General features: G+C 47.6%; 2 protein-coding genes across 8 annotated transcripts in view; one reads left to right on the top strand and one right to left on the bottom strand.

The window, feature by feature from the left end:
• Positions 1-5,398, top strand: part of LOC127480419 (protein PHTF1-like) — a 29,766-nt gene extending 24,368 nt beyond the window's left edge. For 3 of the 4 annotated variants that reach the window (XM_051808553.1, XM_051808554.1, XM_051808552.1), the window contains exons 11-18: positions 233-361; positions 774-1,046; positions 1,608-1,739; positions 1,865-1,951; positions 2,898-3,053; positions 3,429-3,524; positions 3,881-4,006; positions 4,360-5,391. In XM_051808553.1, coding sequence (XP_051664513.1) covers positions 233-361; positions 774-1,046; positions 1,608-1,739; positions 1,865-1,951; positions 2,898-3,053; positions 3,429-3,524; positions 3,881-4,006; positions 4,360-4,380 — 1,020 coding nt within the window. In that variant the 3' untranslated portion in view covers positions 4,381-5,391. Of the gene's footprint in view, positions 1-232; positions 362-773; positions 1,047-1,607; positions 1,740-1,864; positions 1,952-2,897; positions 3,054-3,428; positions 3,525-3,880; positions 4,007-4,359 lie in introns of all 4 variants that reach the window. The other variant, XM_051808555.1, reaches the window with a different exon arrangement.
• Positions 5,399-5,655: 257 nt separating this feature from the next.
• MAGI3 (membrane associated guanylate kinase, WW and PDZ domain containing 3) overlaps positions 5,656-19,303 on the bottom strand; it is a 68,197-nt gene continuing 54,549 nt past the window's right edge. For 2 of the 4 annotated variants that reach the window (XM_051808528.1, XM_051808529.1), the window contains exons 16-21: positions 18,663-18,848; positions 14,517-14,619; positions 14,310-14,427; positions 13,697-13,840; positions 11,091-11,229; positions 5,656-8,711 (exon numbers count right to left, since the gene is read on the bottom strand). In XM_051808528.1, the coding sequence (XP_051664488.1) occupies positions 7,672-8,711; positions 11,091-11,229; positions 13,697-13,840; positions 14,310-14,427; positions 14,517-14,619; positions 18,663-18,848 (1,730 nt within the window). In that variant the 3' untranslated portion in view covers positions 5,656-7,671. Of the gene's footprint in view, positions 8,712-9,182; positions 9,273-11,090; positions 11,230-13,696; positions 13,841-14,309; positions 14,428-14,516; positions 14,620-18,662; positions 18,849-19,303 lie in introns of all 4 variants that reach the window. The other 2 variants (XM_051808531.1, XM_051808530.1) reach the window with 2 other exon arrangements.

Raw genomic sequence — 19,303 nt, 5'->3', positions numbered from 1 at the left:
AAAATTTCCCCTTGGTTTGGAAGTTTTAAGATACTATTAGAGTGAGGGTGAAGCAGGTATAAATATCTTTAACAGACTCAACACACAAAGCCTGTCAGCCCAAGACAATGATTTATCCCTCAGGTATCCCCCAAATTTGGAATCCCCCCTCAATCTAATTCAGGAAAAAGCATTATTTACTAGCAGGACAGAAGGAGAAGACCCACCTTTTGCATTTCTCTCTCTTTTATAGAACCATTTGTTCTGGCTGCAGAACACCAGCCCAGCATCTGCCAAAGTGAGTGCTCTGATCTGGGAAGGGAACGACTGCAAGAAGGTGGACATGTCCGTGCTGGAGATCAGTGGGATTATCATGAGCAGGGTAAGGGGGGGTGTGGCACTGCAGCCTCTCCCTCACACTTCAGAAATCAGCCACCAAAGCCCCTGGAAGTGGTTACACGTGCAAGTATCAGGTGCTGTACAAAACTGGGCCCTCCCCAGCTGCAAAGACAGTTGTTCCTAAAATTTCCCTAAACCCCAGTTTTTGACGTCTGTTGAAGACTAATCAGCTGATGATTCCTGGTTTTCTCTGCAGTGTGCTGAGGGTGGGGGTTTGATTATTTATTGGCTGGTTGCTGTTGGCTTTGGACTGAAATGGGTGGGACTATTTTAGGCTCTGTCCTGGGAAGGGAGGGGGAACTGACTGCTTGGCTGAGTGGCTGCTGCCACAACAACAGGCCTTTTCCTTGATGCAAAACCCAGGTGATCATCCCATTTTTGTTCCTGCTTACCAGGTGAATGCCTACCAGCAAGGAGTGGGGTATCAAATGCTGGGAAACATCATCACCATCGGATTGGCGTTCCTGCCCTTCCTCTACAGGCTCTTCCGCTTGGATAACCTGGAGCAGCTCTGCTCCATTTCTCTCAAGGAGCTCTTGTACATCTTCTGTGGAGCTCCTGCCAGCGCCCCTGTCATTGTCCTGTCTGCCATCAACTTCCTGGAAAGGCTCTGCTTAACCTGGATGTTTTTCTTCATGATGTGTGTTGCTGAGAGAACCTACAAACAGGTGGGTTTGAAGGTCCTGGTGCCTTCCCTGAGCCTGGGGCGGGGATCAAACCCCCCCTGCTCCTGCAAAGACAAGCAGGTCTCAGCCAGCTGAGGGGGCAGAGCTGGTGAGGGAACCAAGGTCGGGGAGGGGTGTCTGGGAAGGCTCCTATTGATCAGTCACAGATTACACCTGTCAGTGTGTAATCTGACCCCTGTACCCCCCTCTCACCTGTCCCCAAGGGCTCACCCTGTCCCCTCTCTGTGCCCAGAGGAGCTGTGGCTGCCCCATCCCTGGAAGTCTCCAAGGCCAGGTTGGACAGGGCTTGGAGCAACCTGGTCTAGTAGAAGGTGTCCCTGCCCATGGCAGGGGGTTGTGGATGAGCTTTAAGGTCCCTTCCAACCCAAACCACTCTGGAATTCTATAAAAACAGCTGCTGCCATTTCCCAGAGAGGTTGAGCACCCAGGTCTCATGTGGGGCTTCCCCAGTCACCCTTTCTGCCAGGTACCCCTAACAATCCCAGTCAATCTGATTTGTTTTAGACTGATTTATGTGTGTGTGTGTTTTGTTTTAAACTGCAGAGGTTTTTGTTTGCCAAGCTTTTCAGTCACATCACATCTGCTCGGAAAGCCAGGAAATACGAAATTCCTCACTTCAGGCTCAAGAAGGTGGAGAACATCAAGATCTGGTTATCCCTTCGCTCCTATCTGAAGGTGAGTTCTGATCCAGGGTTTGGTGATTACAGAGGGTGTAACAGTTACAGCTGTTTGTGGTGAGTTTTGGCTTCACAGCTCCACATCCCAACCTCAGCCCTGACCCCGTGTCCTTGTTTCCACAGAGACGAGGCCCCCAGAGGTCTGTGGATGTTGTTGTGTCCTCAGTCTTTTTGCTGGCTCTTTCAATTGCTTTTATATGCTGTGCCCAGGTGAGATTTTAACCTCTCTGGTTTTTAAAATAGGGGAAGATCTCTCCAAGTGCTGGAGGCTTTTCTTTCCCCAGAATACAAAGAGCTTTTGACCTGGAGCTGTTTGACCCCAAAGTACTGTAGAGAATGTTGCATTTTTTAAAAGCTTTGTAATCTTTAGTTGGAAGTAGAGATTCATTCTCTGCTTGCATGGGAAAATCTTGGGTTTTATAATCATCAGGAAAACTTCAGGACATGGGCATTTGGGCACAAAGGAGAGGAGACTGCCCAAGGACCTCAAGTGTTCACAGGACATTTTATTCCAGAGGGCTGATTGCAGCATCCTCTGTAACCACTGTGTGGAAAAGCAGCTCAAGAACTTATTAGTTACACCTTCTAACCTTCCCTAAAGCTGTTGCAGGCAGCAGTGCTGATGCTGGAGCCATTTCTTGGTCAGTGTTCAGGCAGGTTCCTGATGTGAGGATGCAGCTCTGGTAGCAGTGAGGTTGATGGTTCGTAGATACTCTCACTGCTGTGACTGTTTTTGTAAGCCACAGGTTTCCAGAGGAAGGAATGACAATCCCAGTCCTGCTGTGTTAGTCCCAGTGAGTCCATACTGGGAAAGGCAGGAGCAGCTCCCTCTGGCTGGGGGGGGGTGGGTCTGAGGCTGCCAGTGGGACAAGGAAAGGCACTTTATTCCCTGTTATTTGGTCAGAGGGAGGGAAGAGAAAGAACAATTTTCCTTTTCTGAGCAGACAGAAAAAATCAATTCCAAGCTAAAGCCAGGTTAGAAACAAGACCTTTTACTGTGACCTCATTACAGGAATGATTTACACTTTGTGGAGGAACTGCCAGTGCTGGAGAGCACAGAGGGCTGGGCAGAGGAGCAAGGGCAGTGCTTGTGCACTTCTCCCAAGAACAGGCAACTTGCTATTGACATTGGTGCTTTTTTTCCCCCCCAATACAGGTTCTTAAGGGCCACAAAACCTTCCTAAATGCAGCTTACAACTGGGAGTTCCTGATGTGGGAGGCAGCACTGCTTCTCTTTTTACTACGTCTGGCATCTCTGGGCTCTGAAACCAACAAGAAATACAGTAACATTTCCATCTTGCTCACTGAGCAGGTGACTCCATTTAGCTTGTTCTCCCTCTGCCTTTGTTTGGATATAATTACTGTATTTGAAACCAGCTTAAACACTAGAATGAAACTTTCAAAATTTAGAAATCCACCCTTGTGTTGGCCAGAAGGCAACAAAGCACTGTACAGCAGGGCAGGGGTGAGCTGGTGATGTTGGGACAGACTCAGATTCTAAAGTTCTGGATGGCTTTTGTCTCTGGGTTAGCCAAAACAATTGGAAAAAGAATGATGTTATCAGTGCTAAATTCACTTCTTCAGGAGTGACAGCAGACTGCAAAAATGGCTCTGGTTTCCCTTAGTAATGAATCACTGGGGGGCTGGTGCTGGGATATCAACACCTGGTCTGTGGTGTCTGTCACAGATAAACTTGTACCTGAAGATGGAGAAGAAGCCAAACAAGAAGGAGCAGCTGTCTCTGGTAAACAATGTTCTGAAACTGTCCACAAAGCTGCTGAAGGTAAGATACTCTGAACAGCTCAGTTTTATAGAAGTGGTGCCTAAAGGCAATACCATGTGGCTCTTGATTAGGTAAGAGCTGGCTCTCACTCACAGAGGGGGTTTTTCTGTGCTCCTACAGCTGTGACATGAGATGGAGCAATACAAGACCACTGTGGTTAATTAGTGCTGTGAACAGACTGTGGATTCAGCAGGAAACATCTCTGAAACAGAGTGGGAATTCCTGTACATGCATTTGAGAAAGGACAGAGGCAGCACAGTCTGTTGGAGTGCCAGTGTTAAGCTGAAAGTCAGAGGATGAATTGCTTTGCTCTTGGTGAATGTTAATGGACTCTTTTCCTTGTCCTTCCACTGCAGGAACTGGATAGTCCCTTCAGGCTGTATGGACTGACCATGAACCCCCTGATCTACAACATCACACGGGTTGTCATCCTCTCTGCTGTCTCAGGAGTTATCAGTGACCTTCTAGGGTTCAATATCAGAGTGAGTGTCCTGTACAAACCAACAGCAACAGCTCTGGGGGCCCCCCAGACTCCTCCTGCCCGAGCAGAAAGGTTTGCACTGGTAATTCAGAGACCAGACTCTGCTGGGTGAGTCCCCACCTCCCTGAGCCAGTTCTGGGGGGAAGGACAGGGCTGACTCCAGTTTCATTTGTATTCAGGTCAAGCTGTTAGAATGCAGGGTTCTTTCCCTTTATCCCAGTCCTCCTGTGGCTCATCCTGCTGGAGCTCACTGAGCAGAGCAGGATGGGAAAGGGAGACAGAGTCTCACCTGTGGATGTAGAACATGCAGACCTAAGGCTGTCAGACCCAAACTCACTCTCTGTCTCTTTGCAGTTATGGAAAATTAAACCATGAACTGACAGAACATCAGCCCTGGGCATCTCCACCAGAGAGAAGAGAACCTCAGGTGTGGGCAGAAAGCAGAAAACTGATGGAAATCTGTAATTACAGCTTTCAAACAGATTCTCAGTGTTATCAGAAGTTTTCTTTCTGCTTTACTGTTCTACACCACCCAGAACCAACTGGTCTCACCAGTGATGTCATCCCATGGCATGCACACAGAAAAACTGCATTAATGGGGCCAAATCCTGGCAGCTGGCACTGAAACCAGCAGGAACTGGTGTGGGACATCAAACCCTGAAGCCATACAAGAGCTGCAGCTGGAGGGACACCAATGGCTGTGAGTGGTGCCACGTTCCTGCAAACCCTGAATCCTGGGATGTGACAAGGAGGGAGTCAGCCCTCCCATCCCAGTCAGCCTTCCTGGAGCTACACTGGAATATTGCAGCTCGATCATCCTTAGCTGCACTTGTCTGGCTGTGCTGAGGAGAGTCTCAATCCTTAAAAGCTCCATGTGCTTGAGGCTTTGCCTCTGTCCTGGACCACTGCAGGATGTGAATTCCAGCTCAGGATGTGAATTCCACCCCTCCCTGCTGCCACTCCAGCAATACCAGAGTCCTGCTGTTGGCTTAGGCTGGGGCTGCTGCGAAGAAATGATGAGTATTTTTCTGAAAACATTAATTACAGGAGAAAAACCTCTCCACAAATACTACAGGGAAAGTGTTTATGAGCCGTAGAACATTTTGCCAGGTCTGTTCCCTGGAACACTCCACTCCATCCTGTCCTGCCTGAGAACAGCTCTGGCAAAGACCTCCTCAGGTTAGTGTTTAGAAAGGGCAGAGGAGAGAAAGAAAACATTTTAAAGCTTCTGTTATATTTCCCTTCACTGGCTCTATCAGCTTCTATTTATTAGTAATGAAAAGAGCAAAAACTGAGGAACTTTTCAGAGCTTCATTCTTTCACAGGAGGGTAAGATGGCAGAAGCATTTTTGGTAGTAAATTGTTTACAGCTATTTTCTGTACAAGGAAAAGTTGTGAGATGTAAAAGGAGATGACAATTTTATATAGCAAAATGTACAAATAAACCTACAGGACAAGTATTTCATCATTACCCACTGTTTTCTACATCTATAAAAATAGATGATTTTTATACCACCTTTGTCAAGCATTTGCTGTTTGAATGGAGGGGGGGAGGGTGTCAAGGAAAATTCCAATAATAAATTGCATTTGTTTTCCAGAAGAGAAGCATGTTTGTGGGTAAAACCTGGGGTCACACCCCTGAAAGCCAACCAAGAACCTGGTTTATACAGTGCAGAACCAACAGGCCACGAACTGGAGTTTGTTTTTAATATCTATATAAAAAATAATGAGCGATTTACAGGTCTCTCTCTAGTCAGAACCTCAGAAGTCTGTATAAAGGTGCTGTACAATATATAAACATTTACACCCAGTACATCCATACATTGCTTAGCATTCCAAGGCCACATGGCTAAGTCTGATACAGGAAGTACAGATACAAGGTCTATGGAAGGAGAAATCACACACAGGTAAGACATTATCACATTAACATATAGAAAAAATCGAGGGGAGTTGATGGCAGGGGAATCATTTCAGTGGTGCTACTTAATTCATCTGGAATTAAAGGTCTGGATCTGTCACTGTACTCAGTGGTCAGGGCGAGTGCACACAGCTCAACACAAACCACCCTCTGGGGAAGGGCACAGGGGAAATATCTACACAGGCTACTTCAGAGTATTAAATATTTCACAGTCATACTCCACCCAGGGAGTATTTGTACGTGTTATGCTACACAGCAAACCTCGATGGAGCGCCCGGGGTTGAGCAGCAGAGCACAGTTCAGAGCTGCTCTAAAGCCTTTTGAATTCCCAAAGTCTTTGTGGAAAAGCTGGCTGAGCAGTCAGCTGTGCTTGGGAAGAATTCCACTCAGAACTGCCTCACTGTGCTTCATCAGCCTTTAAAAAAAACATCCCATGTTTCAAAGCCAAAAGGAGGTATTTGCTCGTTCCATTTCAGAGAGCAAATCCTATTAGTTTGAGTTTTGAGTAAGTAAAGCTCCATCCTTTACTCCTCCTTCTGCAAACTGGACCAACAGGCTCCTTTTACCATTAAAAACCTAAACATGTCAGGAAATCACTAAAACTATGAATAAAATAACCCCCTTCAGCTTCTGCTGTTCTCACAGCTTTGGGACTGAGGTGTCAGGAGGTCCTGGTGGTCACATCCCTCTTTAAAACATCTCTGCCAGCCCAAACCACGGAGAGCGAGCCCCCTGTACCCTCTGTGTCATCAGCACTCCCTGATCACACATTCCATGTAAATATGGGAGAGTTCTAACATACACAGGCAAAAACTTCACTGACGAGGCTGCTCTGGCAGCTGGGTCTGTCTAAGGTCAGTTGTTACCTCTACAGAGGGAAAAAAATCCAATTCCTAACTAGCATTAATTAATTAAAGATGGGGCTTCAGCATCAGCTCCACACCAAGGCTGAGGATTTTGTGGTGCCACAAGTGAAACCAAAGGAATTATGTTATTTAACAGAACCCAGAATTTCCTCTCCTCACACAAGATGTTTGCAAAGCAAATCCCTACGAATCGAGGCAATGAAGCAATTTTGCTGCGTTCAGAAAACGCAAAATTATGTCAAATACCATTTTTATCGACAGGGTTTGGTATGGGGTATAAAAACCCCAGGAAACACATCAACTGGGCAGCATCAGTGGCTCGTTTGCTGCCCTGGAACTGACAGAACCAACTCGCCCATGTCCTTCCCGACCCAGCAAGAACACGTGGGTTTCCTGACGCAAACAGGCACCACGCTCAGAGAAAACACCCACCTCAGCCCAAACCTGCCTTGTCTGTGACTGGAATCCACGGGGGGAGGGTTAGATTGACTGGATACAGTAGATAAACTTGGCACAAGAGCAGGAAGTGAGTCAGGATCACATTGGCAACAGAGGCATTAAATAACTTTGTTCAGACCTCACAACACTCGGAGAAGCCGCAGCAGTGCAACGTTGGGAGCAGCAGACAAGGGCCTGCACGGGGACACGGGGACAGCAGCTCATGGCAGAGTTTCACTGAAGCATCCAAAAGGTCCTTCATGCAGCTTAGATAATTTAAGAACAAATCAAACCCTTTCCCCCCCCCCTTCCAACCAGTTTCTGAGACCAAAAAAAAAAAAAAAGAAAAAAAAAAGACAACTGTGTGAAAAGAACCAATGCTTTAAATGACCCTTATTGGAAAACTGGTTAAAACATGTTCTAAAAAAAAACAGTGTCAGTCAGTCACACCCGTTTTCCAGCCACTCCTGCTGCTGGGGTGCCCTTAGTGGGGACCCTCCACGGCCCGGGAGTTATCGGCGCTTTCCTCACTGGAGAACCCTCGGGGTGGGAAGTTCCATCTTTGGTTTCATGGGGCAGCTCCACGTGTCTCCCTCCCTGGTGCCTGTTGAGCGTGACAGTCTCCTGTGGTTCCCCCCTCCTTTGTTTCTCCGTGGAAAGCAGCGGGATGTTGGACAGGCTGGAGGTTTTGAACCTGCTGGAACTTGGCTCTCCAGAGCTGGACTTGGTCAATAAATCGTCCTCGGAGGCGTTTCTCCTGCAGTCCCTCAAGGGAAGGTTGTTCCCCTCAAACGCTGGGTAGTGTCTCTCTGCAGACCACCCTTCCATCCTTCCTGCAGTTTTCTGCTTCGTGTCTTTCCTGCTGACTCCTGGTTTACCAATCCCACCACCAGTTCTGCCCTGGCTCCTTCCCACCATTTCTGCACTTCCCGGCTTCCCGAGGTGCCTGTGGGGACTGGCTGACCTTCCTTGATTTCCACTGGAATACTCTTTTTTGTCACTATTGTTCGTTCCTGTTTCTGTGGTTTTACTCTCACTCCCTCTGGATCTGCCAGGTTGATGTGAGAGATTGTTCTTTTCAGGATCCCCTTTCCTGGGGCTGTGGAATCCCCTGGGAGGGTGTCCCTCAGCAGCCCCCGACTTTGCTGGACTGGCAGATCTGTCTCTTCTGGTCCCTGCTTCCAAACTACCTTTAGTGATTCCAAACCCAGGGCTGGAGGGACATTCCCATCTGTTCTTTGTTCTCTGGGGAGAAGACTGAGGCTTCCTCTCACTCTGGTTTTCAGTTAAAGTGCTTATCTTGTCAGGCACAGTGTTCTCTGCTTGTTCCAGTTCCTCAGACAGCTGAACTCTGGTTAAAGCTTCTCCTGGTACTGGTAAATAACACACTTCAGATGGGGAAGCAGAATGGGAAGATGAAGATAATGGTGACTGTTCTTCATATATTACATTTGACGAAGATGGATTGTAACTATCCCAATCACCTGGAAGTGAACAGCGAGAGATTTGACTGAACAACTACACACAAAAAATAATAATCACTAAATATTTCACAATTGTAGCACCTCAGCAGCAAATTACCGAGTTCAATTTAAGAAACATTATGGAGTGGCATATTCTCAAAGCCTTATTTAGCCAGATTTACGTATTGTCTTTTTCTACAAGCTACAACAACCCTGAGGATGTGATTTTGGAAAAAAAAAAAACACAACTAGGGCTCAGAATGCTGCCTGATCCCTGCAGGACTGACACAGGCTTGGATCAAAACAATTTTGGAGCCTACACAGCAAAACTGCAAAATAGAAAGTCCCTGACCTACATTGTTTAATATGAGAAAACTAAATGAACTGGAACTGTTATGCTAAAAGAAACCTGAAACAGTAAAAAGTCGAGGTTATCCATAGCTTTGCACTTAAATAATAGGAAGAGATGGAACACAAGACATGCAGATTTACCAAGTCTTTAAGGAAAAACCAAGAAAAGCACTGAAAGCCCTTAATGTTGCTCAGGTTTCACGTAGGGACACAGACTGGAAGGAGCCAAACCTGAAGGAGGAAGAGAAAAAGCCCAGAAGTACATACCAAAAAAAAAATCACAGAGTACAGCAAGCAAGATTTCAACCAGAAATGTGGGATTAACAGCAAGGCAAGAGGCAACAAACCCTTCCCCACTCCAGCACCTCCTTCCCATCCCAGACCCCACTCTGGGCAGAGGGATGGGTGGGATGTGCTCCAGAGGTTCCCTCAGACTTTTGGGGATTCTGTGTTTCTCCCTCAAGCTCAGGGGATTCCTGTGAACAAAAGGGCCAGGAGTGACCCCAGATAATCCCTGCACATCCCTCATGGATAAACTCCACTGGTCACTGCTGGAGTCAGATGTTGGGGAGGAGAGAGCAGGAGGTGCCTCCACCTCCTCATTTTAATGGAAATGTCATTTTAAAGAGAACCTCCCCATGGCATCACAGAACATCCTGAGCTGGAAGGGACACACAGGGATCACCCAGTCCAACTCCTGGCCCTGCCCAGGACACCCCAACACCCCACCCTGTCCCTGAGGGCATTGTCCAAACACTCCTGGAGCTCTGGCAGATCTGGGGCTGTGACAGTTCCCTCCTGGGGAGCCTGTTCAGTGCCCAACCACCCAACCAGAAGCTCATCAGAGCACAAGGCAGACTGTATTTAACTATATTTAACGATATTCAGCTTTCCCCCTCACTGAGGAGGTGATTCAGGGTGAGAGCCAGGCCCAGGCAGGCAGGGTTTGTGCAGGGTTTGTGCAGGCTGAGCCCAGCCCAGCACAGATGGGCTGTTTCCATGCCCTGCACTAATTCCCTGATTTCACTGTGCTGGGCAGGTCAGAGCACGGGGATGTTCAGGGCCCTTTTCAAGCTCTCAGGAGGAAAGAAATGGAGACAGCTCTGAGCAGATTTTACCCCTTGAGTGAACATCAGTTGCTGCCTGTAAATGAACACACAAAGTATTTGGGAGTTCAAACTGCAGGTTTGGGACTTTGGAAGGATAAACTCAGGGTTGGGACTGGGACTGAAAAGTTCTTTATCAGAAAAAAGTGACCCTCCAGTTTAGGAAGTTCATCATGAGCACCCTGGTGCCAACATCAGGGGATAAAAGACTAAAATGCACATTTGGGAATCAGGTGCTCTTTGCTTTAAAATGCTGCCACTGCCACAAGTCTTTGATTTGCAGTTTTGGGGCCTGGCAGACCCCAAATCATCAGTTCTGAGCTCTGTGGCTCCTGCAAGCGTTTTCTTTGCTGTCCTTCCTTTTATCTGGCCTATGAAATTGTCCTTTCCTGTTGCAGAGGCAAAAATCACCTTCAATCAAACCAAATCCCTCTGGAGAACAAAGTTGTCCCTCTCCTGCTTCCTGAAGTTTTGGCTTTGAAAAACAAAGCATTCCATAACTTAGAAGGCTAAAAACTGAAATGAATCTGTACAGAAATCATATTTTAACAATACAGGCATTTTTAACTGAGTACTGTAGCATAGAGAATTTTAATTTAAATTAAAAGGCAATCAGAGTTAATCATTTTTATAGGGAAGCTTGATTAGCTTGGACAGAGCTGAGAAACTTATTAAAATATGGAATAATTTCACAGGGTTTTAATATTCCTAAATACTTGTCATGTGTTAATTGTACCAAAAATATTTCTCATCTTTTAAAACAAATATTTCTATTTTCTATTTTTGTATTTTAATTTTTAATTTAATTCAATAATAAATAAACACTTGCACAGCTGTCACAAAGGGAACTGCCAACTACTGCAGTGAACAAGCACCAGAATCTGCTTATCCCACTTTCCTCCCCCACCTTGGACAAAACCAAACAGCCCTTGAGACAACATACTGTGATCTGGAATCAATCCAGTCCCTGGTCTCAGCAGCAGCAAAACTTTATTCCCTCCAGCCTGAATCAGCTCAATGGCTCGTGTGTGAGTGATTCCTTGGGTGGGTTCTCCATTAATTTCCACTATTTGGTCACCAACCTGAGGAGAAAAGAGCAAGCAGGTGAGTCCCTGGGAATCTCTGACACTGTTAAAGTGGTTTTTAGTTTAGAAAGAAAAAATGGAATAATAGAGGTAGATGCTTCTGTTTTCCCTCTTGTGCTGCAATCCACTCAGCAGCAGTGACACCCCTCCAGGGGGGATGAGCAGGGTGTGACCCGGGGCTCTGGGGGCTCACAGGTCACACAGGCCGTGTCCTGAGCCAGCTCAGGGAAAGAAAGTCTCAAACTTCTCATTTACTGACACATGTCCACCACTTGTTCACAAGGGATTTTTATTTACAAGTGATGGTGTTTATTTTCTATCTGCCATTCATTTATAAGTGATGGGGCAGATCCAGGAGGTGCTTGAATGTATTTATTTTCCTTCTGGATCGTGGTGTGGAGGGAGCACAGGGATGAACTACACCTGAGTCACACCTGAGTGAGGTCACACCCCCCAGGTGAGGTGAGGGGCACCTTCACCCAGTGCACAGCTCAGGGCACAGCAGGTGGAAGGAATTCTTATTCCAGGCAGGAGAGATCAGTGCTGAGGTCTCTGAGGCCAATTAACAACTCACAGAGGTGCTGGGCAGGTAATTCCAGCTCACAGCAACCCCACAGGCTGCTGGAAAGGGGTTGGAATGAGCACGAAAAAGGGATGTGTGTTTGGGAAAATAGGAAAAAGGGAGGCCTATCTGGCACTGCCCAGAACAGCCAAGGGATGTCACTGCTGTGTAACAAGAGCAGCTCCAAGAGACTGTCTGGGTTTCCTTAAATAAACTCTGCCAAAGGAGGTCAGTGCTGGCTCAGGGTGGGACAGGGACACTCTGACAGCTCAGCTGGGTGAGAAATTCCTCTTCAGTGCGTTAAAAGCACAGCCAGAAAACGACACCGTGTCCAGATGAGGAGGGAGACAAACTGAGTGACACGGGAAGTGTGAATCCCCTGGGGCTGGGAGAGCTCAGCCCCTCTGTGCTCTGAGCCCAGCTGGGACACTGAGCTGGGACACTGAGCTGGGACACTCCACCCCTGCACAGGGAAGGGTGAGGGGCCAGGGGGTGGGAAGGGCCTTTACAAAAGGCTGCTGTACCCACACCCCACGTGGAAATCACTGGGGGAGCTGGAGCTGGAGCTCTCAGCAGGATTTTGCTGCCTCAGTCCCCACAGAGCCAGGGCACAGGTTGTCTGAGTGACACAGGGAACAGTCAGCTGGGACCTCAGAGAGTCAGGGAATATCCTGAGCTGGGAGGGACCCACAGGGATCATCCAGTCCAACTCCTGGTCCTGCACAGGACATCCCAAAATCCCACCCTGTCCCTGAGAGCGTTGTCCAAATGTTCCTGGAGCTCTGGTAGCCTTGGGGCCGTGCCCACTGCCCTGGGGAGCCTGGTCAGTGCCCAACCACCCTCTGGGGGGAGAACCTTTCCCTGAGATCCAACCCAACCCTGTCCTGGCACAGCTCCAGCTGTTCCCTGGGTCCTGTCTCTGCTCACAGACAGCAGAGACCAGTGCCTGCCCCTCACAAGGAAGCTGCAGACCCTGATGAGGTCTGACCTCAGTCTTTTCTTCTCTGGGCTGAACAACCTTCTGGTTGCTCAAAAAGCAAAGCCCTGGAGCTCAGTGTGACACCACTTAAAGAAGGAAAACAAGAGAAAATATTAGCACTGAACACCACACTTGTGTAGTCTCTGAAGCATGAGGGGAAAAAACCTCATTGATGTGAGGAATTGGATAAGAGAAGTTAACAATACTTAGAGTTCCACATCCAATTAAGCCTCACAGCAAGTATCTGTATCAGCCCCATTCTGCAAATACAAACAGAGGGAGAACCATGTGCCAGTGGCCACAAGTGCAGGAAGCACCAGGACTGCAGTGGGATGGCATCTCATGGGCACCTGGCTCAGCTCCACACTCCAGCCTCTGAAAATCCAGCTCTGGGAAGTAGCCACAGAGCCTCACCTACCACCATTCTTTGCTATTGTACCCATGTATTTGGTTTTACTACAATATCTGAGAGTGAATTCCTCACACAAAGATAAGAATTAACATAACATTTTGAAAAAAAATTAGGTTTGGATCCCCAGAAATGGCTCAGAACGGCAACAGCACAATGTTCACACACATATTCCTTAAAAATTCACTGACTTGGACACAGATTCTCCTTTCAGCTCTCTGTTCCTTCGTGAAATCTCTTGCTGGAGTCGTAAAGTACCCTGAGGAGCTGGGTCAGGGATGTTACTGGAACTCAAGCAAGGCTGGACAGTTCCTTTTGGATGCTCATGGAGCTGTCCATGGATCTCTCCTCTCCAACCCCACAGCTGTCACCACACAGGGACAGCTGGAAGAAGGGCAGAGGCCCAGCTGCTGTTCTGGGACCCTGTGCTCACGGAAAAACCAAGTTTCCTGCCACTTCAGGTAAATTAATGTGTCAACTTGATCAATAAATTGATCAGAGAAGCCAAACTCACGTGCACTCTCCCGTCCTTGACCGCTGGCCCGTCCTCAGCCAGGCGCAGGATGAACAAGCCCATGTTATATTCCTTCCCTCCTCGGAGGCTGAACCCAAACCCTCGAGGGCCCCTTTCCAGCTCCACTGGGAAACAGCCAGGACTCTGTGAGGAGGAAAAAAGGGAAAAAAAAACCACAGATGAGGACCTGCAGGCAGATTTAAACATTTGTTTCACACATTTCTGTATTTTGAGATATTTTAAGCGGAATCCACCCCAGCTCAGGTGTGACTCAGGGTAATGGTTCCATTCCAAGTCTAAACACACAGAACATCTTCCCTTCTGAGACATGAATAAAATCCTTTATGAAACTTTGCCAAAAGGGTCTGCAGTAGCTCCATGACAAGCATTTTCTGTTTCTTTCACAATTAGAATGAGAATTCCCTTATCCTAAGGAGATAATCAAATTTAAAGCAATGGGCAAAAAACACTCCGTGAGACGCTTCAGTGTGTTTTTAAACACAGCTTTTCTGACAGGGAACTGTTTAATTGTCCTGCTTTCCAGAACTCCGTGGCAATGCCACCAAGTGATGAGTATTCCACGTCTCCACACCCTCTGGATGGGCTCCTGTACCTGGGAATGACGGCCAACACCTGGAGCAGCATCCGACTGTGCCACGTGCTTGTGCTCAGGCCAGGACAGGCGGTACCCACCGGAGACTTCTTTCCCAGCTTCACCTTCTGTGGCTCCCCTGTGGAGAGGTGAAAGGACATGGATTTTACCTCCACACCAACCCCTCTGCCCAAGCTTTCCCCGCTGTTCCCAGCCCCGTTCCCAGACCTGTCGGCGCCGGGGGGGTTGATCTGTGCCGGTCCCAGCGGTCGGTGCTGCGGGGCCGGGCTCTGCCGGGCCGAGTTGGGCCCCGAGGGAGGCCCACGGTGCTCTGAAATCCAAACACACCAACAGTCAGATGTCCCAGTTAGAACAGCTGGGACCAGTTCATCACTGGATGGGTATAACCCAAAACTGGGTATTCTAGAGCCTTCCATGCCATTGCCCAGAAACTGTTATCAATGAACCATTTACACCCTCTGCCCAGAGCAGCCCTGACCCCTCAGGCTATAAACTGGGTGTTAAGAGGCCTGTGAGATAGGAGGGTGCTCCTGTCCTCACACCCTTTGTGGAGCTCCTCACCCTGAGGGAGGTACTGGGCATTCCTGCCTGAACCAGAGGATATATAATCTTGGAGTCTTGGGACTTTTTTAACCACTCATGGGCTCTAGAGAGGGACTGTGACCACCACTCTCAACCAGACTGCAACCACCACCCTTGACCAGACTGCACCAGCACTCTCACCAACAGGTTTTCCTCTCTCCTTCTCCTTTGGACTCAGGGTGCCCAAAGAACACCCCTCTGTTCATGCCCCAGGGTGCTGGGTTATACATTTGGGTTTTGTGGGTTAAAACCAACTGTTTGTCTGTATAATCGTATTTATTGTGTTATTTTATTAAATTGTTATTCTGACTTATAATCTCTCCTTTGAGTTGAGCTCATTGCCCCTGCTGGTTTACCTTTAAACCAGCACACAGACCTTCCCAAATCCACAGCTGGGATCACAGTGACCACCAGAGCTGCTGCTGCTCCCAAGGAATCCACCAGTGGCACCTCGGGCTGAGCTGAGCTCGCTCACACAACAAGGATTTTCCACTCCAGGAACACAAGTGCAGCTCTGTTTTTATTCTTAATCCCTGTTTTTATTCTTCTCTGTTTTTATTCTTTCATTCTGCTTTCCCTCAGAAAAATAACACAATTTTATGGATCCAGACACGGACAGAAGGGTTCTGAGGTGCTTAAAGGCCAGAAGGGATCAGGGGTGGTCAGATCCATTATAGGGGATATTCAGTGTAATAAAATTTTGCAAGGGATTAAGAACAATGTCCATCTGAGAAACATCGCTTTGGAAAGGTAAGGGAATGAGGATCTGCAGGATCAATGGGAATTTGGAGGTGAATACCCCAAGGAAGGAGGGAAACTGCCAACTTATTTAAGGCACCACAGAGTTTTCTCCTGCCCAGCTCCAGGGAAGGAGAGGAACTGGTGCCACAGCCACACTGGGGGATAAGTTCACTGGCAAATTATCAACAGGGATTTTTAAAGTGCTTTGCCTTCTCCCAAAAGCTGAGTAAAAATTAAAGTATAACATTTTAATAAAATATTTTAAGATAGCTTATTTTCCCTTCCACAGAATACAGTGACTGTGCACTTCTAAATCCACTGAATTTATGGACAAAAAACATGTTTCAGGACACAAAATTACTCTGCCATTTAAGAATAAGCAAAAAGCTGCCTCTTAGCTAGAATCTGAAGGGTAAAGAGTGGTTCAAGATGAACTTTTGTGCTGAATTAAAAACTAATAAACTCCTTTTTCCCTATGAGGGTTAAAATAATAAACCCAAGCACCAAAACTAGAGATGTTCCAGCACTTTTAGATGCAGCACATTAGTGCATTTCCTAATTAAGAACAAAAAAATTCCATTAAAATATAAAAAGTGCTCAACCATCTTAAGGGAAGGGAAATTTAAAGCACATTAAACTGAATTTCTCAGGTATGTGAGGCCTCCCAAGCCCTCCACAGGACTGCTTGGTGCTGCTCCTGTGACATGCCTCAAAGAGGTTTCTCTCTAGAGACAGAATGTCAACTTTTACTCCTGGTTTATCCTCAGATTTTTAATTTAGAAGCACAGGCAAGAAAAATGCCATCTGTTTGCAGAAATCCTGCAGCCTGCTCTCGTGTGTTCCCAGCTAATACATGACAAAAGCTGACAGGCTCCTGCTTTGGTGAAAAATGTTAAAGAATCTCTCCTGGTGCACGAAGGGGAATTCATTTATTCCCTTGAAAAGCAAAGATCACAGGCCTGGGAAGGCTGGGGGGGACCAGGCAGAGGTTTTATTGCCACTCTCAGAGGACAGTGCTGGGGAACAGCAAACCTGATCAGGATTTGTGCTCTGTGAGGCTGAACAGCTTACAGAAAAAAGAGCATTTTGTGGTTTGTTTTTTTTTTTTGGAGCTGCATCCTGCATTTCCCTCAGTGTGAAGCACCTCTCTGAGGTTCAGCTCCCTCCCTGCAGTGCCTGAAGCCCTGACTCACTCCCATCCAGCTGGATCTCTCTGCTGTGAGCTAAACTCCCTTTCTCCAGCTACATCAAGGAGAATTTTAAAGTGGAAATGTATTCCCACTTCGGTGGAGCAGGTTCTGCTTCTTTCTCCTTCATTGTCACGAAATCCTTTACATCTCAAACACGCCAACTCCAGCTCCCCTAAGCCACAGATTTCTTCTGACTGATCTTCACTCTGCTTTCACCACCTGCTACTGAGGGTTTTTTTTCCCCTCTCTTTGTTGAGTCTCCACAGGTTCTGGTTTTATCTCTACATTTTGGCTGCAAATCTCTAATTGAGGCAGCGGGAAAAGTTCTCACACAGAGTCCAGGTAAGGTCATGCCTAAATAATAGGAAAAAACATGATATTCAGAAAACTTATTCTGAAAACAAGTGGAAGGTGTCCCTGCCCGTGGCAGTGGGTGGAATGAGATGGTCTTTAAGGTCCTTCCAACCCAAACCAGTCTGGGATTCTGTGACTAAAAGCTGCAGAGAAACAGATCTAATTCAACCAACTCGAACTTCAGTTGCTTTATAAACATCACCCTGGGCAACTGCTTTGAAGTGTGTCCCTTCAAACTGGAATGAATCAGATCCGATAAAAATAAAAATCTTAATAGAAAAATAACAATTTACAGAGGTCTCTCTGCTTCGAGCATTGACAAAAAGGAACATTAAGTCTTTGAAATTCTGTGTTACAGGCTGAGATGGCACGTTAAACATTTGCAACTAATGTGAAATTAGAGAATTATCTGCTGGCTTTATTCACAGTCTGGCTTTAGGTATTTATTATTTAAAAGGTGAAGGAAGCCAACTTTCTGACAAAATAATGATAGGGAGTTTAATTAAATCCATAAGCAGCAACCCAGAGAAATGCAGGGCTGGAAAACAGCTTTTCTCTTCAAATGATTGGATTTTACATATTTGTAGTGACCTGTTTGCACAGAAACAAACCTGTGGTGCCCAGTGTGGTCTGGGAGCTGACACCAAAAATAGTCCCTAAAGATGGGACTTTGCAGCCCCCAGGACTTACTTTGCTGCTCAGGTGACACAGCAGGTTTTGAAGGTGAAGGATTTGCAGAAAGACCCTGTCAAGGGTTTTTCCCCACCTGGTGGGATGTGACCCTTTGGCAGCCAGAACCACGGGATGTTTCTGTTGTATCCCAGGGGTGCAGCTTTAGGGAATCTTCGTGTTTTAACGTGGAAGAAAGGAAAAGCTCAGGGGTTTAAAGGGAGAGATTTGGAAAGCAGGAATCCCTGTGGCCTTAGGGTAGGGACAGAGGATCCTGGGAGCAGCTGCCTCATTGGGAACAAAGCTCATTGGGAACAAAGCTCTGGCAGGACTTGCAGCAGCAAGAAGTGGGCGGTGCTGAGGTGCAAGATTTTATATCTGAGCATCATCCCTTGGCTGCTGCAGCCCCCTCACAGAGGTCATTTCTCCTCAGCTGGAAAACACAAGGCCTGGACAGGATGTATTTCTGTGTCAGCAGCACTTTTTCTCTCTCACACATGAGAAACCAAGAGAATTTCTCTCACTCTGCATTGTGTTGTTAATACTTCTATCCTTTCTTTTTTGAGGTGCAACCACCTTGGTAGCTGCCTCTCTCTGCCCTGCCTGCCTTCAGCTCTTCTAGAGCAAACAACGGAGCTTCCAGGTGATTCAACTTCCAGGAGCTGGACTCGATGATCCCTGTGGGTCCCTTCCAACTCAGGATATTCCACGATTCACCCTCTATAATTTCCGAGCACCTTCAAACGCTCGATTTAAGCGCATTAAGTTCAGCAGTGACAAACGCCAGACTCTGGCAGTGTGGTGGCAGCTTCCTTACCTTCCTCAGCCACCACAGTGAGGGTCACCACGTTGCCAGCATCCTTGATGAGCTGCACGATGCTGTCGTGGGAGAGCTCCACGATGGACTGGCCGTTCACCGCCGAGATCCGGTCGCCCACCTTCAGCTTCCCGCACTGGTCAGCGGGGCTGCCGTCGATCACCCGCCCGATCTTGTGGGGAATCACTGGGGATCAAGGACAGCCACAGCAACACCTTAATACCCACAGAACACCCTGACTAGGAAGGATCAAAGTCCAGCTCCCAGCCCTGCACAGGCCAACCCCAAAATCCCACTGTCTGCGTGTCGAAAAAGCGCCGCGCGGACCCGGAATCGCCGCGGTCGTCCCGGAGAATCACTCCCGCTCCAAAGGGTGGCACTGCTTTACAAGGAAAACCTGCAAACCGTGAGGAATGCTCCACTGGGAGTGAACTGAGCCAACCCAACAGCACGGCCCTGTCACGGTACAGGGTGTTGTGCCTGAAGGAAAACACGGCGAGGAAATGGGTCACATCTGCAGAGGGATGAGTGAGAGCGCGTGGCCCCGCAGCGCTCCGGAGCAGTTGGGCTTTGCCACTCAAAATGTAGTTTTCCATTTCATGCATCCACCCTGGAGCGCTGTGTGGGCTCAGAGACAATTA

The sequence above is a fragment of the Manacus candei genome, unplaced genomic scaffold, assembly GCF_025592945.1.
Source record: "Manacus candei isolate 608988 ecotype Guabito, Panama unplaced genomic scaffold, ASM2559294v1 h1tg000073l, whole genome shotgun sequence".
NCBI classification, from domain to species: Eukaryota; Metazoa; Chordata; class Aves; order Passeriformes; family Pipridae; genus Manacus; species Manacus candei.
Note: the sequence above shows the minus strand (reverse complement) of the source record. Positions and strands in the feature narration are given on the sequence as shown.